This window comes from Lonchura striata, chromosome 1 (genome assembly GCF_050655825.1).
Source record: "Lonchura striata isolate lonStrDom1 chromosome 1, ASM5065582v1, whole genome shotgun sequence".
NCBI lineage: Eukaryota > Metazoa > Chordata > Aves > Passeriformes > Estrildidae > Lonchura > Lonchura striata.
This window is the reverse complement of record NC_140703.1, coordinates 37,759,251-37,781,373: the sequence shown is the minus strand read 5'-3', so window position 1 is coordinate 37,781,373 and position 22,123 is coordinate 37,759,251. Positions and strand designations below refer to the sequence as shown.

The following is a 22,123-nucleotide window of genomic DNA, read 5'->3' as shown; positions in this document are numbered from 1 at the left end:
GGAGCAAGACAGAAGCACTAAAGCTCAGCAGCGTCGCAGTCCTAGCATATTAGTTTTGTAGTGGGAATACTTGGGAGTCAGAAATCTTCCTTAGTGTGTAAGTAGAAATAATCAGTGGTGCAGATGTTAGCTGCAAAAACTTCTTTCCATGTTGACACCCAGGCTTTATGCAGTTTTAAATATGTGAGTAATATGATTCTTCTATTAAGGTTGGAGCTGTAGTTGTGAGCTTGCCCTGTTCTAGATATCAGACTTTAAAATGCTGTTTAATTAGAGACAGCCAGAGGAACAAAAATACCATGGATCAGAGTGGTGTCAGTCCATACAGTGGTGTGTGTGGCTACTGGTGGTGGTGTGGGGTGTACTCCTGTATTAGTTATTGCAGCCTCTTCCTGGAGCAGGGATGTAGCCTGGTCCCCTGGACCAAATATGATGCTTTATGTCCCGAAATACTATGAACTTCTAAATCACAACAACTGAAGTTCAGAGGAGACTGTAAATAGGTAGAAAGCTGTTCAGAAAAGAGAACAAATTACTCTGTCTACTGAAGATGGAACAAAAATGAGACCTGTAAGTTGTAGAAATAGGCTTTATGACAGTTCTTTAATGACAAGTATAATTAAACACTAAATGGTTCATTAAACTCCCCTGGTCCATGTAATTACCACTGCACACCTGTAAATCTGCTGGGAAGGGTCCATTCTGCCTGGAAGCAGGAAATACAGCGTCCTTTTTTTCCCCCTCAATCAAAGGAATCCGGCTGATTTTGACTAAGGGAATTGAGGAGCCGGATCACGTCACTGCAGGAAAGGAGAGAGGGTTAAAGATGCCCACAACGTGACGAGTCCCATCATCCAGAGCACAAAGTGGTTCGATGCTTGCTCAGAGCATCACTGGGGCGTTCCGAGATGAGCCGGTACTCGTTACACCTCTCCGCGAAGGCTGCAGCCCGGGGCTGCCTACGGGCGCGGCAGCCGCGGGCAGCCGCAGCGCAGCCCGCGCAGCGGCGCCGGGCCCGCCGCCCCGCCCGCCATTCTCCTCCGCGGGCAGGGCGAGCCCGGCGCCCATGGCAACGCCGCGGCGGGAGCAGCAGCGGCCGCAGGTGGAGGGAGCTGCTCCGGGCGACAGCGCTCTGCCGGCGCGGTGCTGCGAGGGGCGGCCGCGCCCCGCTCCGGCCGGTGAGACCGCCCCGCCCGCCCCTCCTCCGCCCGCGCCGTGCCCCGGCCCTCGCTGCGGCGCCGGGCGGGGCCGGCGCTCCCGAGCCCCGCTCTGTAGCACGGCGCTCCGCCGGGATCCACGCACGGCACTGAGGACGCTCCGTGTCCACCGAAAGAGCGGGAGGGCGGTGTTTGGCGCCGGCCGGCCGGGCCCTCCCCCTGCCCCGGGCCTTGGCAGCTCCGCCTCCGCCCGCCGGGCCGGGCCGGGCCGGGCCCGCCGCTCCCGCGGCCCTGGGGCGGCTGCCAGCGCCGAGCTCCGGGGCTGGGCGTGTGTGTTACGGAAACACCGCAACACTCGGCTGTGCCTTTCCCTGTTCCGAGCATAGCCTTCTTCACCTAACCTCTTTAACTGGATTTTGGGCGGGTATCGATCTCAAAGTGCTTTTACTGAATTCTTTCTGCAAACTTTTCTCCCAGAACATTGAACGAGTGTTTGATAACAATTTTTGGTAAAAAAATTGCACTAGAATTATGGAGCCCGTCCTTTGCTTTGAACATCAATGTGTCTTCTTACAAAATTGATGTTCACAGCTTCTGTCTGAGCTTCAGTCCCAGGCTGCTGCCTTTGTCTTGTGCCAAGAAGCCAGTGCAGCCACCCACCCTTGGCATTCATCTCCATGCAGTAGTAGGTATCTAGAGGGACAGGGGAGACAAAATTCTTTCTGCTGGTGGGCCTTGTTGTTTGCTTTTCCTCTGGGTCAAGGAGAGAAAAAAAAAAAAAAAAGTTGCCTTGAACTTGCTGTACCGCAACATTGTGTTAAACACATTAGAACTTTGCTGAGCAGTGTAATCAGCCAGGCCAGCCTGTGATGTTGTGTAACTCGACTGCAGTCTGTAACCCTCACATGGTATAATGAGCAATTACTTCCTTGGCGGAAAATTACGTCCTGGTGAAACTGTTCTTTAAAATAACCTAAACAACTCAAACCTCAAAACATGAACTAGATGACCTCTTGAGGCCCCTTCCTGCCGGAACCATTCTGTGTTTTTGTGCTGCTGCTGTTTGTTTGTTTGTACAGTGTTTTGCAGGATGGAATCCTGGTTTTGTGCAGGGCAGTGATGCAGCCTGCCACGCTGGGGAGTGGAGGTGGGGTGAGGCACAGGCACAGGATCCAGCGGTGTGTTACAGCACACACAGCATGTGTTGCTGTCAGACTGCAGTGCTGGATCTTCACTTCCCCCCCGCCTCTCTGTGGCAACGTCAAATCAAATCTGCCCGAGCTCTCCTATCAAACTACAGATTACATGAAAATAGGCACTGGCAAACTGCAGAGGATGTTTTTAATTATGTCTAGTGCTTTTTTACAAATACGACAAGTCTCTTTGTGCAATATCTCTTTTATATTCTTTAATATTTTTTTACCTCGAATTGTGTAACAGTGGTAACTGCTATTACCATTTCTTCTCCACAGGTGGAGGAGGAGCTGAGGCACTAATACCTTGAGACCTTCAGTTTTATGCTTTTTTGATTTGCTGAACAGTAGCCCAGTTCTTCAGGACTTCCAGCAGTGTGAAATGTAATCACAGTGCATTTTGGTAGTGGAATGATGACTACTGCAGAAGGTGAATACTAATTGGTTTAGTTTCCTTTCTTATTAGGCTATCTGAAGTTATCCCCCTTGGCCATTAGGTCTGCTTACATCTCATATTTCTCTATACAAGTTTTGTCAAGGTATCAAGATGTTGCAAGGGGTTTGGATATGTAATTCTCATTGTTTCCAGTCATGTAGTAAATAGTGAAAAGGCCTGAAGGGAGGACACAGGTTATTTGATAACAGGGCCTGGTGACAGAAGATTTTTTTTCTTTTATCCTACTGCTTCTACATTTAGAGTTTGATTCTGTGCCATGAATGTCAACTCTGATATTTCTTTGATTAATCACACATTCTCTATCTCTTAAATATTGCTGATTTAAGCAGTGGACTAATGCCCTTTTATTACTCCTCACTAGTTGTCAAGAAGAAGCAAAATTACACTAGTGTGCATGAAGCAGTGAAAGCTGGGGATGTAGAACAGCTTGCATCGATGATACAAAGTGGAGCCAGTATTAATGAGGTGGATGTAGTTCACAAATTTACACCCTTGCAGTGTGCGGCCCACTCAGGAAGTCTGGAGGTAAAACATTACCTTTGTATAGGCATAGCTGGGCTTTGATAAGTCCATGTTTCCTTCTTTGGGAGAGGCTGAACACAACATTGTTTTGATCAGACTGAATCAATAATCTCTGCTTGTTTTTCATATTAAATATATTCACCAAGGGCAGGAGTACAGGGCTTTTGATTTTATTTTTTTTCTTTCTGAAGATCCAGGCAATTTACCTAATCAACTCTACCATATTTTATGAAATCATTTGGTTTCTTACTCTGAGCAAGATATGCCTTATGGCCTTCCTTTCAGACTCATAACCTTCTTTTGTCTCTACTGCATTTTTTTCCTTCCTTTGAGACACCTAGAAAATCCTGTAGGATGTGTAAAATGTTCTGAAGGTGACAGAAACAGGTGAGAAGTGACATGGAAATATGTTCAATATGCTTACCAATGTCCCATGCCTCATTCTCTGCAGAAATAGTCCTAATACACTTTATTTTAATAAATGAGTGCTGAATAGTGGTACAGAAATCAGCAGGTTATTGCATTCATATTTTAAACTTCCAGAAGGACTGAACTGCTGTGTTCTGCACAACATTCTCCTTCTTGCAGCCTCCTTGTTCATTGTTCATGGCAGTCTAAACTTGAAGCAGCAAGGCCATTCATGTCCCAAGAGAAAATACGTGAAGTTCTTGCTAGATTCAAGAATTGCTAAGTGCAGAGCTGCTTCTGGAATGCAGACACACTGTCAAGAAAATGCTAATCATCATGTCAGCCCCAAAACCAGAGTGCTTACCTACCCTTTCTGCCTCTATAAGTTCTGCCATTTTCCATTTGACTCTCCTACTTTGCAATCAGTCTTTTAGACTTTATTGAATTACTGTCATCTGTTTGTCACTAAGCTCCTTGGCAGAAATAGTGGAGGAAGCTGTAAGATGGCTTGATAAAAAAGATAATAAATCATAGTAATATATAATAAAAAGTTCTAACTGTTCCTCTAGCTGTCTTTGGATAGTTCATGAAGCTTTCCATTGCAAGCAATGGAAATCTGCAGGAAAAAGATGAATAAAACAAAACTAGGCCATGGAAGGATAAGAAGAGAGATGGTATTATATATGCCTAAGAAGCCTAATAAATTAAATGAGTTCATGATCTTTTTCCTGCCAATAATTTTAGCTGGAATCCATGTGATCATGTTTGAATTCTTTTTTCCAAAGCTTTTACCTCATGCCATATGGATACTGTCACAGATTACATTTTAAATCTGGAAGAGTAAAATGAAAAAGTCATACCGTAACATTGATGCTAGGATCTGATTTAGTAGGTTATTTGCACATTTTGTACCCTTGGGTGAAACCTGGAAAGTATAACTTACCCTTATCTCCCTCATGCACAAATACATGTTTAAGGCACGATCTGGGGTCTCCTACTTCCATAAGGAAGTATTCCAACACTGTTTTTAAACGTAACTTTGATGGGTAAATTCTAGTTGAAACATGCCCCAGAGACACGATGTGCATAGTTAAATAAAAAGCCCTTTGGTTTTGTTGAGCAGTGCCTTCAGTGGCTGCTCTGGCATGGAGCTGACACCGCCCGTGTGACTGTGAGAGGCTGGACAGCGGCTCACCTGGCAGCCATCCGAGGGCAGGATGCCTGCATGCAGGTACTCGCAAGCAAAAGTTAGTGGGGCAGACCTTAATACTGGACAAATTCATTATGACGATCAGCTGAGTGAGCCCCTCAGGGAGCTAGCTACGAGTAGCTCATCATGATGTCTTGACACGTCAAATTAAGTAATTTTCAAACCAGAGCACTCATTTGTGCTGTCTGTGCAAACAGATCTGGTTTGTGCAATACTAGACCCCTGAGGTCAGCCCAGAGTTATCCTGCTGGTCATCATAAACCATCCTTCTGGGAAATGTTTGCTTTTTCAGCTTGTGAAATGAACGTGTGCTTTGCATTTCTTCCAGGCCTTGTTACTGAACGGAGCGGACGCGGCAGCTCGGGACGAGCGCGGGTGCACGGCCGCGCACCTGGCAGCAGCGCACGGGCACTCGTACACCCTGCAGAGCCTGCTGCGCGCTGGGGCGGTGAGGCTCCTGCCCGCCGTCCTGCCTTCTCCCAAGCACAGCTCTCCCTCCCTTAGACTGAGATTTAGGGCTCTAGATTAATTACTGTGGGGGAATCTATTCCCTGGGTAAATTTCCGGATTTTTAGGTTGTGATACACATTTAGGGACATGATGAAAAAATGTAGAGAGAATCAATAATGTGAGTAAATCACCTTCTGCTGAGGATGTCATTAAATGATGGTGGTGATGTTAATGTTTTGCAGTTCTAAAAATCTTCTTGAGTAAAGGAGATATAAACTTAAAAAAAGATGCATATCTAAGGAATAATGACCAATGCAAATCATTATGATGATAAAAACATGTCTAAAAATGCACCTTTTCTAAGTGTATTAAGTAAAAGCAAGAACCTGTGAAATGTACCTGTCTTGAAACTGGAACTGCATATAATGCATGAACTTTGAAAAACGTTATTTGGTTTCATTTAAATAATTTAACACAATGAACAGTGGGTTCCCCTATATAAAATTTGTCTTGTGTCTTCGGATTCAGAAGTGAGTGAATTAACCTGCTACTTTCATTTTAGGATGTAAATGTTTCAGACAGGAATAACTGGAAACCTGTTCATTATGCTGCTTTTCATGGTCGCTTGGGATGTTTGCAGCTTCTTGTTCGATGGGGAGCATGTGTAGATGATGTGGATAACAATGGAAACCTTCCAGGTATGTCAGGATAAATCAGATGTTTTTAAACCTTTGGTTTATGGTTGTTTTGAAATGTGATGATTGAGCATATTATAACTAATGCACAGCAGCAGCATTTCCTATGTGATTCCATGCAATCCACACAGATAGCCCATTTTTATAATGATGGGAGGATTTATAAAATCCAAAGTGTTACTCTGTTGGTGATAGTATTCCATTCACTTCCTGCTGCTGCTAGCAAGGATGAGAGCTCACAAATGCTGGGATGGGGAGCAGGTGAGCAGCATCTCCTGTGTGCCAGGGCTCTTCTCACAGGAGAAGGATAGGTGGAGGGTGAGGCAGTTTCAGCTGCTATGTATTACTTTTTGACTTTGATAGTGTGACGAGGTTCTGGTGTGTTTGCATGCAAGTTTTTGTATCCCACTGTTTCTTAATTGATTTTGTAGAACAGTTGTTCTCATTTTCCTGTGATTTCTTCATCTTGATTTCTGGAATACTGTTTTTTCTGGATTATCTGTAATTTCTTTTCATAATTATCAGTGTATTCACTTCAGCATAAAAATGTGATTGTTGCTTGCTTTTTGTTTTTTTTCCATTATCCCTCTCCCTAACATACCACTGCCTCAATAACCTCTCTAAGCTCAATGGTATTGTTCCTGTCTTGCATTCTCCTTGCATCCTTTTCCTTTTAACATTTTCCTTCTTATGGTTTGTCACATTATTTGTTCCAAAGAGCATGTTTTTCTCTATAACTTGTATAGAGTTAATTTTATAAATCCCTTCTTAAAACATTTTACCCTCTACTATGGACTACTTACCTAGGAAACAGATAGCCATGCTGTGTTTCCAAACTTGGGTCTTGTTAAAGGATGTGAGGCTCCTGCATCCCAGCAGGAGATGTAGCAATAAGGGGTCATGATGTGAGGCACCCTGGGGGCAGCATGGAAGGCAGCTTTATTTGCATTTGGGAACACTTCCCTGATAACAGACTTCTGTGGAGAGAAAGAAGATGCCAGCACAGAGCACTTAATGCTCTGCATAAAATGGTTAGTAGAAAACTGGTTTTGTTGTATTTTGACATCTACAGAAGCTTGATCGTCCAACCTTTGTTCTGTTTCATTTGATCATATTATCTTCCAAAGGAAAGAGGATATTTTGGGACATGGTTAGTAGCAGATTAGTAGAAGTACTGTGCAAACCAACTTGTCTGCTTGTGTAATAGAAGTGAACTTAAATTATCTTTACACACTTCAGCTTCAAGATTAGCTAAACTGTGCAATAATTTTTCCTAAGAGAATACTGAAAGAAATTTTTTGAGGTTGCAGTGCCAGGCACCTGGAACTTGAAAACTGGCTGCATCTTTTGTATATGTGTGTTACAGCAAGGAGTCTAACTATCTTTTCTAATTTCCTTGCTAATATTTTGGAAGGAAAAAAATTCTGTGGCTCATTCAATATACAGAATGGGCTGTGTTTATTAATTGAACATTTCAACTTGCTGTCTCTCTGTATTCATTTTTGGGCCACGTCCTTGCTTCTTTTATTGCTCACACTAGTCAAACCTATTCTAAATATTTTTCACAGACACAGTTTTTTGACTTGTGAATATTGTTAGTCTGATTTTATAAAAGAGAAGATGAAACACAGAAGTTGGGATACCAACAGATTTTAGGTATCTGAAAATGGATTAATAAGGATTGAGTCAGTTTTTGACTAGCTAACTTACCTCTAGCATGGTACCCTTATTTTCCCTTCTCCCTGAGAACCTAACTCACTGACTAAAATTCAGACAATGGCAAAAACTGCCTTTATTTCAGTGGAGCTCAGATTTTAAACAATCATCTGTACAGGGGTATTGTCATCTTGCTGTAAAACCAATGTCCATGACCTTTTAGAGCAATTATACTCTGCAAAGCTGTGGATGGTTTGGTTTGCTATAGAGAACCTGTGTGTGACAAAAATGAAGTGACATGGTTTTTTGGGGTCCTGAGTACATTTTTTGTTGATTATGAAGACAGTGAGATTCTTACCTGGAGACAAACAAATCCTTTTGCCTCTAGAACATCAGCCAGCTGTTACAGAGCATTTTCATGGAGTGATAGATCATAATAAGCATTTATTTGGCAAGTTCTTCTCATTAATGGGATTAGAGGATATTACTTACGTCAAGTGAGTCAGCTTGTGTTTGGTACTTCTTACTTTGTTGTAGGCCACCACTGTAGTAATATTAAATAAGTAAACCTCTGCATAGCCTTAAGGTCAGGTGAGGAATGTACCGTCAAATATTTTGTCCAGTAAAGCACCTATCACTGTCCTCATTTTATAGGTGGGGTAACTGAGGCTGTGATGCAACTTGTTTGTGGTGGCACAGTAGAGCCTAAAGCAGAAATGGCTTTAGCTCCCAATCAAGGACACTGCTTGCTGTCCCCCCCTACAAGGAATATCCCTGGGACAGCAGGGTCAGCGAGATCCGTGTTCCTGGGGAAGTGAGGCCCCAGCAGAGCACTCTGAGCTAGACCTCAGTGCTCTGTTGGAGTCTGTTTTGTCTCCTGCAGTCAGCTCCACCAGGGAATCATCTTTGCAGATCCCATCCTTGGCAGCTTTACCTCCTTTGCCTAGAGCTGAACTCTGTCCTGGGTGGGAGATGAACATGCACAGTTCAGCTGAGGCTGCTCTTCCCCTTGTGCAGTGTTGGATGGCTCATGTGCTGGTAGATGAGCCAGCTCTAACCAGTGGTGAGGGCATTGCTTTCTCAGTGGGCAGCAGGGCTCAGCTCTAGCACCCTTTGTTTCATTTGTGCTGTAGCACATCTGGCAGCAGTGGAAGGACACTTGCATTGCTTTAAGTTCTTGGTTGGGAAAATGGCCAGCGTTACACACACTCTGAAAGCCAGGAATGACCATGGAGAGACTCCAAGGGACTTGGCTGAGCGATTCTACAAAGATAATATTCTACAGTATATTGATGGTGTCGAAAAAGAGGAGGAACATCCAGAGACACAGGAAGGTGAGTATGGATGAAGATACACTTAAACAAGGCATTATGTGTAATTCTGTAGAAGTGCACAAAGGTGTACTTGTTATTTCAGGTCTGTGAAATTAGTCTCTTCACTGTATGAGATGCCTGTAGTCATAACTAAGACTTGTTTAGTCAAGAGTCTGGTGAGCACTGCTGGGTACACAGCTGCATTTTAGCTGATTAAGTAGCATTATCCTTGCTACTTCTGAAGCGTTCAAACGTAAGTTGCTATGAGAGAGGCGAGCTGTGAGACATGTTCAGTAGAACTGCTGGCATCTGTGTGGAAACATGTGCCTTTCATTTTCAGTTTTAGCTTTCCCAGTTCATGATGCTGCTTTCAATGGGGAATTGTTAGTGGTGAGAAAACTAGTGAGAAGTGGAGTAGTCAATATTAATGAGAGGAACGATAAGGGATCCACTCTCCTGCACAAAGGTCAGTAAGTATGATCTGTGTTTCAGCTTGGTACTCTTTGTTGCTGATTCATTTACTTTGTTTTTCAAGTGGCTGCTTATCAGATAAATTTAATGACAAACAGCATCTCATTTTTTGAGGTCTTGAAAAGGCAGCCCCAAACCCTGTATTTTGTAATGTATGTGTGCCTGGGTCACTTTGAAAACAATATAACCAAGCTCAAGTCAAGGAAAAAGAGCTTACAATGAAGAGAAATTAGCATCTAAACTGAAAACTAAGTAGCTCTGACATTTCTTTACTATTGCATATCGATATAATGTCAGGTTTGTTTGAATTAATCCTGATGTTCAGCGATGGAGAAAGAACAGATCAAGCACATGAATTCCAGCTTTGAGTGATAAGCAAGGCTGTATTCTAGCTATAAAAGTTTTTAATTTTCACTTAATTTAATATAACTAAGTAGTTGTGATTTTTTTTTTTTATCAGGCAAGATGTTGCTTTTAGAAACATCTGGCTGGCTAAGTATAAGAATGATCTGTACTGTAGCCTGGGCCTTTATTTTTTGAACACATCAGTACTGTGGGGATATGTTGTAAAAACCACAACAAAGTCATTTGGTAAGATGCTGTGAAGAAAGGTAAACCTCTGGTTGACACTTTGACATGTAGTGGATTGCTCGCATTACAGAAAAAATAGTTCTTTTGTGTTTGGGGTTTCACAGTATTGTCTGAAAGAAGAAACAGAAGATTAAAGAAAGAGGGAAGCATTATTATAATATGATTTTAACACGTTTCCTACATTTCTTTTTGACTAGATATATAGTAGAATTTAAAAAACATAATTTAAGTTCCTATTAAAATAACTGATAGGTAGCAATTTTAAAATTCCACTTTCTCTTCTTGGAATGATGCTGACCTACAGTTGTTTCATCCCCAGTGTTTACATGTTGATGATGTAACTTCATTTCCTTATCTCAGTAAGAAAACAAATATAAAAGATATCCAAAATGGAGTGCTGCCAAGAAATGGATTTATTCTTCCTTGAGAAAATCAGTGTACAGTTTCATCTATTCTTGCCAAATACCATCTTCCATAAGTGAGACATTGTTCCTGGCACCATGTGGTGGGAGCAGTGGCCATGGAACATCATATGTGTTAGAATGCTGCTGAGAGGTGCTGCCTTGAGTGTCTGCCCCGTCTTCTCTCTCCTGCTTCTCTCTCCTGAGACAGCAGCACACACCATAGGTTGGGGCAGCCAGCTGAGTCTGACACCTGGGAGCCCAAAACCAGGGAGAGGTGACAGCACTTGGCTGCCAAACTGTCTCATGCAGGCCTTTCTTACTAGGGCAGCAGTTATTTGTGTGTCTTGTGATCTGTACATGAGACTGGGCAAGTTTAGTTTGGCTTGTGTTCAGCAAGAGCTGCCAGTGCATTTCTAGTACTAGAAAGAGTCACCAAACCACACTGCATGCTCTTCCCCAAAACTCTGTTGTACCCAAGTGATTGTCAGCATCTCAATACAGGCTCCTCTTGAAATAGGATTTCCCTTGCGGTGTCTTACTGAACCCAATTCTGACATGTCAGATAATGGCAAGAGGAGGACATTTTAGGTTTGAAACACTTCAATTGTATATAATTAACTTGTGTATGCCTTTCTTCCCTTAGCTGCTGAACAGGGGCATATCCATTGCTTACAGTGGTTGGTTGAAATGGGAGCTGACTGTGACATTACAAATGATGCTGGAGAGACTCCAAAGGATGTAGCCAAGAGGTAGCACTACATATCCTGTAGCTCTGGCACTTATTTACTTACTATTTGTGTATCAATATCATGTCAGCTTTGTTGGAATTAATCCTGATTTTCAGTGATAGAGAAAAAACAGATCAAGCCCATGAATTCCAGCTCTGAGTGATAAGCAAGACTATTGTAGCTATAACCTTGTAACTAAAAAAGCTTTTAATTCTCACTTAATTTAATTTTCTTTTTGGTGAGCTCAGACACAAAACAGGAAAACTAGTTCATTTGCAAGAGAACAGTTTTGAGCCCATGTGCTCACAGTTTGCTGTACAAAGTAAATGAGAAGCAGCAGAGGCCAGCTGATTTTTGCATTAATAAAAACAATACAGATTCTAATGAGATTCAGTTAGGAAACCCTGCAAAGGAAAGAGATGCCTGTGATGTAGGAGCCATTGCCATAAGATTCCATCGAGGCAGAGCTCATGCCATTAGAATACTACAAAAAGTAGACAGACAGTTGTAGTGTGTGTACAGTGCTTCCTTTAGTCCTGAAACCCCTCTGATAAATGGGAGCATGGATAGTTTGAGAGTTTCTACCACGTGCTTTTCCAGATTTTAACTGTTGTCTGTGCAGATTTGGCCATCTGGCGGCTGTGGAACTTTTGACACCAAGAACTGGAAACAGTAACTCTAGTGATGAAGAACTAGATGCAAACAACATCAAGTTTTTTGAAACACATGGTGTGGAAGGGAGTACAGATAGCAAAGAAGATTTAACCCTGGATAAGGCAGAGAAAAGGAATGCACGCAGTAAGCACTCTATTTTCATTATTCCTTTTTTGCAAAAGTTATCAAGACATTACAGTCCTAACTAGGACAGTTCCTGCCAACTGCTCTGATCTTTTTGTTATGAGATGGTTGACAGGATATCAAACAAATTGAAATAGAAAGCAAGCAGAAGGCAATCAGATCATAATTGTTAGACCATTTTAATCCATGTTGGTGCAACAGTGTTGGATTGCTATTTGTTTTTGACATCTGCTTGCTCTGTGGGTGTCAGGTGTAACTCAGTGTTTGCTGAGCAGTGTGATTTCTGCTCTTATGTTTGTGAGACTATTTTCCAGCCTATTGGATTTCAGCATGACTCTCTTCTTGCAATTTACCTACCTAGAAAACTCTGTCTTACAGTAAGGGCCTATCACAAGATTAAAGAACTTCAGCGACTTCTAGAAATTGCCTACAGCAACTACAGACAGCTGGGGGGAGTAACTGAAGAGGAGAGGAAGATGAGAAAAGAAGAAAGGAAAGTTGAGAAGTAAGGTCATTCTGCCTTGCTAATGTTTAACTCTGTGGGGCCCATTTTAAATCCTGCTTTAAAGCTGATTTACACTCAAATTTGCATTTGGCCATTCTGTCTTTTCCACTTACCAACTTCAACCAGGCCAATACACATGAATTGCAGCAATTTGTCTGGCCATTTCTAAACTTCTACCACCAGGATCAGCCCCACAACACAAGTGCATGATAGGTCCATGATTCTTGTGCAGGATAATCTGTTCAGTCATCAGGTTTTTCTGCAGATGTGTGCAGTAGATCTGATAGGTTTTGGCTGTTTTGTTTCCTCTAAGGACGCCAAAGTCATGTATGCCCTTCAGGAAATCTGAAAACAGGCAATAGTCTTGGGATGGTTTGGATGGAAGTTTATATGCAGCAGAGATTATTCAGTGACTTGCTAACATTTCTGTTAATTGGCAAAATGTTTCTGTGCTCAAGAAAGGATTAGCTCATATCCAGACCACAGGAAAAAAATATCAGCAAACCTGCCTTTGCATGTGAAGCATTGTTCATAATATGTAATTCTCAATGTCTCTATTAAATAAAATGGTTCTGATAGGTTGGTCAGGTGATTTGATGGACAGACTGTCTACATTTCAAAGAAAAGGCTATCAAAGATTTAGAGATTTAACAATACTGCAGCCTCCAAAGACAGGCCTCTCTCCACCTTGCCCTGTCAAAGACTTGGCTACCCTCTGTTCTCAGTCTCTGTAGATAACCACCTCCATCATGTGTTTGGGCCAACCCAAACCACTGTCTGTATTTGGTCACTGAGGGGAGACTGTCACTGTCTGCGCAGGCTTATATGCCATCAAGAAGACAGCAGACTTAGGAGTCTGTGGATCTGGAGCAGGTAATATGTTTCACAGATTGCAGTTAAGTACTTTGTTTTACAGCCTTATCTGAGCCAGGAAACTGAGGTCAGAATTTCATCTGGTTCCAGGTCACTCTGACTCAGCTCATGCTGAAAGTCCATCTTGCTTAACTTGATATGTATACAGTAGGTAACAGACACCTCTGTCCAAGTTAGTTATCATAAGCTCCTTTTTCAACTTCTTGGAGAGGTGTAGGCACTTCCAGGGCATAAATAGACATGTACTTCAGGTTGAGATTCATCACTTCTAGAAGTGTCTCTCCTGGTTTTAGAGGAGGGTGACCAGCTTAGGTGTTGTTGCCCACATTGAAAGGTTTTAATGATGGAAAAGTCACTGTTGACTACTGACAGACAGGAAGGTTCATTTTGGATAGAGCAGCTGCTTGAAAACTAGCAATGCTCAAAAACTAGCTGCTCAAAACTAGCAATTAGAAGGCTCTGCTGGGGCTCTCTAAGGGGTGTTGCTTTCTGTGGCATGTTCAGGTGGCTAAACTTGAAAAATTGTGTGGTTCTCTGAAGGGTTTCTCCTACATGTGAAGGCTAGAAAGCATCCCTAGCCCCAAACTCTTCTTTTGAAAAGAAACGGGGCTTCTCAGAAAACCTGCCTACCCTTCTCAGGGTACCTATGTAGATAAATCCCAAGGTGCTTGTATCATAGGCCAGAAAAACACATTATTGATAAAATACTTAATGACAACACCATTTTGCTAGATGAAAAGCAGGAGTTGCTACTTGGGAAGGCCGTTGTAGCAGATTTTGAAGATTTCTGCTTTAGTCCAGGATTTTTGGCTGTAAGAGACCTGGTGTGAGTCACTTCACAGTGCTTTAACCAGGGCTCGTTGCAGGAAATTGTCACCATGGGTGTGCCACACGGTTTGGGAGCTGTGCCTCTTTAACTGGAAGCATGGAAGAAGTCAGCTGTCTCCTCAGCACAGGCCATTCTTGCAGTGTCAGTAAGGGTGATTGGTAGCTCAAAGGGTCCGACTCTGGGAAACATGGTAGGTCTTGCTGAGAGCTTTCCTCCTGTGTTGTCTGAATGCAGAGGGCAGGTATCTCCCCTTTGCTTTTGCTGATCTTCCATCCTTGCAGGTGTGATAATTCATCCTGATACATGAGAGAGCCACCGCAACTCCAGAGACTCAGTTTATGTATGAATTACGTGTGAGCTAAACAGCTCCAGGAATCTCAAATAATTTAGGAGCTGTTGAGGGTGTGACCAGTGAGATCTCGTGCAACTGTGTATAAGACAGTCATGCAAGCTGTCATCTGAGTATGCCTCATCCGTGCCTAAGCCAATCAATAGGAAGGATGTAGAAGCACCAGATGGGAATGAGAAGGCTGCCGCTGACCTTTCCCGAACGCTGTCGGCTTCGTGCTGTTTCAGTTTGACAATAACTTCGGCGCTGCCGGGGCGCCTCTCCCGCCGCGCCGCTGGAGCCCGGCGCGGTCGCAGGAGCGCGGCGCGGGCTCGGTGTGCGGGCGGGCGGCTCCATCTCGTGGTCCCGCCGCGCTGAGCACCGCTGGCGGCCCGGGAAGGAAAGCTGCTGCTCAGCGCTGTCACCAAGGCTCCGGAGCCTGAGCACAGCTGGCCTGAGGCGTGCCGCGCTGCTTTCTGCGTGACTGACCTGCTCCCTGGCAAAGGCACTGCGCCACGTGGAGCAGCCGGGGCAGGTTTGGATGTGCTTCATGCTCTGCTTTCTCCTTTGCTGTTGGCAGGGCTGTGAGGGAGCTGGAGGCGCAGCTGGAATATGAGCGAGTCAGGCGGGAGAAGCTGGAGAGCCAGCTGGATGATTACCGTGCTGAGATAAGACAGCTCCGAGAGGGCCGGGGGAAAACACCCCCCACCTCTGCTGCCTCCGCGGTGAGTGCCACGCTGCCTGCTGCTTGTGCGTGTTTGTTCCCTCTACTAGAGGGCACAGTGCTAGGAAATACTAGAGAAAATGTGCTACAGCTTTCAGCTTGGGACGCTGAAGTGAGCAGGAGCCCTGCCTGGCCTGGACACTGTCTCTGCTGTGAAAGGGTATCGGTTTCTTTCTGTACCCTGGCAGAGAAGCACTGCTGTTCTTCATCTTAATGTTCACCTAAGTAGTGGGCTGATCCTGAGTACTTCCATACTGCGTATCCAGTGACTGGCAGTTCCCCTTGGCTGAGACCTGGTGTCTGGGACTGGAATGGTGCTTCTGGAGAGGTGCTGTCACCACCTAAAGGGCTACCCAGCCTGCACGGGTGTAGAGATCGCTACCAAGGGCCCCCAGAGAGGGACAAATTCAACAGGGACTTGATCCGTGCTACAGTGTCTGAAGTCAGTCAGACATACTGGATGAGAGCCCAAGATCTCATAGAAAATTCATGCAGAGAATTCAGCCTGTTTGGGAAAGGAACAGTACGTGCAGTGCTAGAAGTTCTCAGACAGGGGTTCTATTTTGAATTAAAAGTTAAGCTTTTTATATGATAGAGACATAAGAGGGAAGAGGACACCAACACTGCAAGCAGCTAATAGATGATAATATTTCTAATTTTTTACTTTTCACATGTACAGGCAATAGATGATGGTGCTTCTATTCTTTCAGAGCATTTTTTATTTCCCAGACTATTTTCCACCTTTTTAGTCAATTGCCTCTGCAGTCCCTAGTTTTTGTGCTTCTTGGTGGAATCTCAGGCTCTGATGCTAGGTGCCACAGCTGTATTTCAGAGAGACCAGCTTCACGTTTTCAAGGATGTTTCTGCTTCTCAGCCTTGTGATTGCCAGGCTGGCAAACATTTTCTCTGTCAATATTTTCCATTAGGCAGGGTGGCTTTATTATTATTATTATTATTATTTTTTTTTTTTTTTTTGTGATTTTCCCCTTCTAACCAAGCAGTCTTTCTGGCTGAGTGACTGCTACAGCCAAGGGACCTTCAAGTCTCACACTACTGTGCTGCCATCCCATGCCCCAGGACTATGCTCTGCCCTCAGTTTCAACCACAGTATTCTGTGGTTACTCCCAGATGTAGATTTTCACATCCTTTCAGTGGTTACTGTTTAAGGCTGCGGTGTTGCTTGTTTCAGGAAGCTGAGACAATGGCCAAGTCTTGCAAAGACGAAAATAAAGAAGCAGTCAGCGTGCAGCCCAGGAGGAGTGCAACTACACTGAGGAACAAACCTCAAAGGAGGGGCAGCAGACTGGAGGTACAAAAGCGATATTCCAGATAATGCGAAGTGTTTGCATAGCCCAGCTCCACCAATGAGCTGTGGGTCTCTACCTTTCACTGAGCTGTTTGTAGTTCTCTAGTTCTCTGGCCTAACAACATGAAAGTCACAGACCCTCATAATTCTGAGGAAAGTATCTCCATTCACTGGTCTATTTTGTACTGCCACCTCAGGATGGAAGAAGTGCACATTACCTCCTAGCATATTCGGTGTGGAAGCTGAATAGTGGATGATAGAATTACTTCTTAGCTGCAGAGAGGTGCCAGGCCCCTTGATTTTCATCTTTAGTCATTCCTAAAGAATGCAGGAAGCAACTCCTTTGTGAGGTGCCAGATGACCTGCAGCTGTCAGTCTCCGAATCTAACATGACTGAAGGGTTTACTAAGTTATGGGGCAGCTTGTGGTTAAGAAATGGCAACCCTGACCTCTCCTCCACACGTAAAAACCATTTAATGACTACACATATAAAAGCTTTTCTATCAGCTGTGTGTTATTGTGAAATTGTTTTCCTTCTGGAACCCTAATTTTGAGACTTACAAGATAATTATTTTAGTGTGTTGGTCCTGATCTGTCCTCTCCTTAGTACCAAAGAAAACCTAATCACTGAGAATTTCGAAGATACTGAAAAATAAAAATCCATGGTTTTGTGTGCACCATGAAGGAGAGGCATGCTGTCTTAACATCATATGCCTTACATCAAGAGTCTAGTTCAGGGTGTGTGAAATGATGGCTGTGACAAGCTGCACCAGATGAGCTATTTCCTGCATCACCATTGGCGTGGCCTCACCTCCTGCTGGGGGCAGTTCTGGGTACTACAATATAAAAAAGAGATTAAACTGCTAGAGTGTCCAAAGGAGGGCCGTGAGGATGGTGAAGGGCATTGAGGGGAAGCTGTGTGAGGAGCAGCTGAGGCCTCTTGGGTTGTTCACCTTGGAGGAGACTGAGGGAAAACAGAATTGGAGTCTATAACTTCCTCATCAGGGGAAGAGGAGGGTCAGGCACTGATCTCTTCTTTGTGGTGATCAGAGACAGGGTCGAGGGAATGGCCTGAGGTTGTGTCAGGAGAGGCTTATGTTGGATATTAGACAAAGTTTCTTCCCCCCGAGGGTGGTTGGGCACTGGAACAGCTCCCTAGGGAAGTGGTCACAGCACCAAGACTGACAGAGCTCAAGAAGCACCTAGACAATGCTCTCAGGCACCTGGTGTGACATTTGGGGTGTCCTGTGCAGGGCCAGGAGCTGGACTTCAGTGATGCTAGTGTGTACCTTCCAACTCAGGACATTCTATAATTCTGTGAATATTTTATGTTAGTTATATTGCTAAATGGGAATGCAAATATGGACCAGAATAGACAAATAATTTTAAAAATACACAGAAGCCAGAAATACTAAAACTGGAATGGAATCACAAACTTTTAAGTAAAGATTGCATACTGGAAGAAATATTTTACTATCAACAGCAAGCTCTGAGAACCTTAGGAGAATGTGTTGTTAATAAGACAATTGGGAGAAAAAAGGACACATATGGCAGCTAAGGGATAAGTACAGTATGCAATTATAGCAAAGATACCGAACAACACTTAAGACACTGGAATAAATTGCTAGCAACCTTGTAAGCAGCTAGAGAATTAGAAACTGAGAAACCCATATTAGCTGCTTCAGATGAGGAGCAAGTTGTGTTTAGCAGTGTAATATTTTTTTTCATCATAAACAGACTTGAAAAATTACTTATTTCACTGTATTAAGGTTTTTAACAATCTCACATAACACATGCTTTAAAAAAATGGTGGTGATTTGCTGTAATGAAATAACTGTAAAATGTGTGTGCAAAGAGAAATGTGAGCTTATTTCAAAGAGAAGATGTCAAAAGTTTTCTATTAAACTAAAAGAAAACTACAATGAAGTTCTGCATAGGTCTGTTCCAGAACCTGATATAATTAGAGTGCTGACTAATTGACTGGAGAGTGTGGAGAGTTAGATGAAAAACAGGTTTCAAAACAATATAGAAAATACTATATTGGGAGGAACTACAAACATTGTGAAGAACAACATTTGCATTTAAAATCATCTAAGTATACAGAAACCAGTTTCCAAACCAATAAGACAAAGTTCAAAGACATATGAGTCACAATTAAGAAAGAAAAATCAAAAATAATCAAATGCAGCAGTGTCTAATGAAGAGCAGTTTGAATAAAGAGCAAACCAGCAAGAAAAGAGGAAAAGCTGCAGATTATCATGGACTGCAAAGCAGATGTAAGTAAACAACAGGTTACTATTATTTTCCTTGTCCTTCTTCATACCCAAGAGCAATTTAAATTCCTTGTCTTCCAATTGATACTACAATGTCTATATTAGAAAATATGTTCACTCATCTTTGCTCCCTCTGTTGAAAGAGTGAGGAAGGCCAGGGATAAATTTACATCTGTGCCACTTGCTTCTAAGAACAGTACTGAAACTGTATATTGAGTATAATCCAGTCTCCAAGTGTGTTGGGCCTGTCAGTTCTGGGATTTTGCAAGAGTTATTCAAAGATAAGAGGTTTTGATCAATAAATACAGTGATAGGATGTGCAGGAAACTGCAAGGTACACACAAGTGAGAAGCTATTTTGAATGACAGCTTCCAGGACAGGAGCTCTGTTGTCTTCCAGGGTGAGAGTAAGCACTCAGCTCTCACCTCTCTTTCTTAGTATTGGCTAGTTTTGAAGATTCATTTGTCTTTCATAAACAACCTAGTAAAATGTGAAAAAGCCAACTCTCCCTTCACTTCAGTTTAAGAAGTCTTAATCATGAGTCTGTACATTATTTTATTTTTCCTGAAACTACCAGCAGAAGCTTATGTTTCTGAAGATTTTCCTGGCAAATTTTCCAGTATGAGTAACTCACATGATCTTTAAATAAGTCTATGTGTAGTGTGTTTTTTAATTTAGTATTTGTTTAGTGTCTGTTCACCCCCCTATCCGTAATCTCCTCCTTTCCCCAATTGTCAATCTTCCCTTACCCCCTCCTCTCCAGGTTGTCAATCCTCCCTTTCCCTACCCCTTTTCCCTGAACATTCCCTGTCATTCCTCCTATTCCCCTCCCCTGTTTCCAGAGCATTCCCTGTCCATTTAGTGAGGCTCAACACCCTATTGCTTACTTTGTGTTACTCCACTCCCATGTTTCCCCTGATAGGTTTGTGATGTGTTAGTCCCTCCTTAGACTCCTCCCCAGCCCTACCCTCATTGGTTGTTGTTCCTACTCCCCGCCTCCTGAGTTCCTGTATAAAACCTTTGTTCGCCCTCCCCAGAGGGTTTTGGGGCCCACTGAATAAAACTATCCTGTTTGTCCCCAAGTCTCGTGTCGCCTCCCTCTGTCCCCACGCCGACAACTGGGACAGCAGAGTTCACAGGGGGAGCGGCCGCCTGTTCTCTTCCCTTGCCGCCCAGCACGGCACCGCTCGGGGTATCACGGCGAGGGGAGCTGACCCTGACATCTATGTGCAATAAATACACTTATGATTGAAGGAGAAATTAAAAAACTAAAAACTAAAACATAAAAGGGCTAAGAGAATCTGTGGAAACAGAGTGGACTGATGTAATAAATGCCAGAAAATGTTCTTCTAATGAGCATGTAAGGACCAGTTTATCAGTTAATTCAATCTAGGCTCCTAGTTCTATGGGAACTTATATGTCAGTTTTCTTATGGTTTTCACTTATGTAAGTTGCTTTGTTTTCAGGGAAAAAGCTCTTGAAGTGGATCCATTGATACTACTTAGGTGAACTGCTGAAATCAATATTCCTGTTCTCTCTCAAGGTTGCTGCGAGTGTCATACCCGGGAATTTTTTGGCAAGTACTGTGGCACAAAAATCCATGCATTCTGACCAGAACACTGATTGTGTTACAATTCTCTGACCCAGTAAAGGGTCATAGAAAACCACAACTATTGGCTTTTATAAATGAAATGTGAGCAGAAGCCTGGAGTTGTTTTCATGAATATTCAAAGACACAAACAGAAAGAAATAAATTATTTCCATTACCAGTCCTTATTTTAAAACCTTTTGGTTGTGTTATACTTTGGGGTTTTTACCTAATTTTTGTGAATGAAGTGGATCTAATATTTAAATATGTATTTTTTTGGGTGATAAGAATTCACCTCATTCCATCAAGATAAAAGAGCCCTTAACTTCATGAGAGCAACTGAGGGGGATACCAGCACAGTCATCTTCTGGCCCAGGGTGAATTTGTGCACTTCCTGGATGTTCACTGCCCCTGCTGCAATGGCTCTGAGACACCCTGGCCATCCTTTACGTGCTGTGTCCAGCTGTTTGGAGAGATAAGCCACTGCTTTCCGGTAGGGGCCTAAGTTGTGTGCTAATATTCCCAAGATGATCCCTTGTTTTTCATGGGAAAACAGGAAAAATGGTTTACTCATGTCTGGAAGTCCTAAAGTGGAGCTGACATGAGGGCCTTCTTTAGTTGGTTGAAGGCTTGGGTTGCTTCTTTTGTCCACTGGAGATCTCTGCTCCCTTCCGTGATCAGGGCATATAGAGGCTTAACAAGTAACCCACAGTTATAAATCCCTAGCCTGCACCACCCTGTCATGCTTAAAAAGGTTCTCAGTTCTTTCCCTGCCTGAGGTCTCAGGGTCTTTGCGATCCTGGCCCAAGGTCCTTTGTCCAGCACTCACTTCATAACCCAGGTAAATGACTGTTTGCCTCACCATCTGGGCTGTCTTCTGGGATACTCAATACCCCTGCAGGCCCAAAAAGTTTAGGAGGCTTACTGTCCTGTCTACACGTTTCCTGGGTCTGGGTGGCTATCAGGAGATCATCCACGTACTGGAGCAACTGTCCTTCTCCTGGTGGAGGTTCCCAAGATTCTAAATCTCTGGCAAGATGCTCCCCAAATATAGTGGGGGAGTTCTTGTATCCCTGTGGTAATACACAATATGTGAGCTGGTTCCTCCGTCCAGTTTTGGGGTTCTCCCATTCAAATGCAAAATTTTTCTGGCTGGCTTCATGGAGAGGGAGGTAAAAGAAAGCATCCTTCAAATCTAAAGCAGTAAACCATGTTAGTTCAGGTGTTAAACAAGTTAACAAGGTATAAGGGTTAGCAACTACTGGATACAAGTCTTCAGTTACTCTGTTAACTATCTTGTACTAACCTGTATGACCCATCAGGCTTCTTTACTGGCAAAATGGGATAATTAAATCAGATTGACACTCTTACCAGTCCTATTTGCAAAAAGTTTTCTATAATTGGGCTAATCACTTTTCTGTCTTCTTTCAGGGTTTAACCCTCACCACTCTTTCCCCTTCCTTGAGCTTGATGTGTATAGATAATGCATTCTTTGCTCTCCCTGGTATATTAGAAGCCCATACCCCAGGGCTTCTTGATCCATTATTTTCTTGAAGTTTTTCTCTTCTTTATTTACAGTTTAAATTTCCTTGGTTATTAACATTAGGCTTAACAACTCCACATATTGTTGATCTTTTACCTCCA

At 43.2% G+C, this 22,123-nt stretch overlaps 1 protein-coding gene across 5 annotated transcripts; it reads left to right on the top strand.

The window, feature by feature from the left end:
• Positions 1–723: 723 nt before the first annotated feature.
• ANKRD42 (ankyrin repeat domain 42) lies at positions 724–20,660 on the top strand. 5 transcript variants are annotated; one of them, XM_085593164.1, is made up of 13 exons: positions 724–1,178; positions 2,630–2,780; positions 3,169–3,332; positions 4,861–4,968; positions 5,276–5,395; positions 5,960–6,095; positions 8,882–9,082; positions 9,402–9,527; positions 11,171–11,276; positions 11,878–12,053; positions 12,432–12,558; positions 15,169–15,313; positions 16,502–20,660. In XM_085593164.1, the coding sequence occupies exons 2-13, from the start codon at positions 2,762–2,764 to the stop codon at positions 16,643–16,645; spliced, it is 1,572 nt and encodes a 523-aa protein (XP_085449290.1). In that variant the 5' UTR covers positions 724–1,178; positions 2,630–2,761; the 3' UTR covers positions 16,646–20,660. The 5 variants fall into 5 exon arrangements, with proteins under 5 accessions (XP_085449290.1, XP_085449311.1, XP_085449297.1 ...); XM_085593171.1 differs by lacking the exon at positions 724–1,178 and adding an exon at positions 1,421–1,842; XM_021544962.3 differs by lacking the exon at positions 724–1,178 and having other exon boundaries at positions 1,422–2,780; positions 16,502–16,621; positions 20,358–20,660.
• The last annotated feature ends 1,463 nt before the right edge of the window (positions 20,661–22,123 follow it).

What these genes read in the sequence shown, in the direction of transcription:
- ANKRD42 (XM_085593164.1), top strand. An exon ending in TAACAATGGAAACCTTCCAG is followed by an intron (nt 6,096 to 8,881) that starts GTATGTCAGGAT and finishes TTTGTGCTGTAG; the next exon opens with CACATCTGGCAGCAGTGGAA. An exon ending in CCACCTCTGCTGCCTCCGCG is followed by an intron (nt 15,314 to 16,501) that starts GTGAGTGCCACG and finishes TGCTTGTTTCAG; the next exon opens with GAAGCTGAGACAATGGCCAA.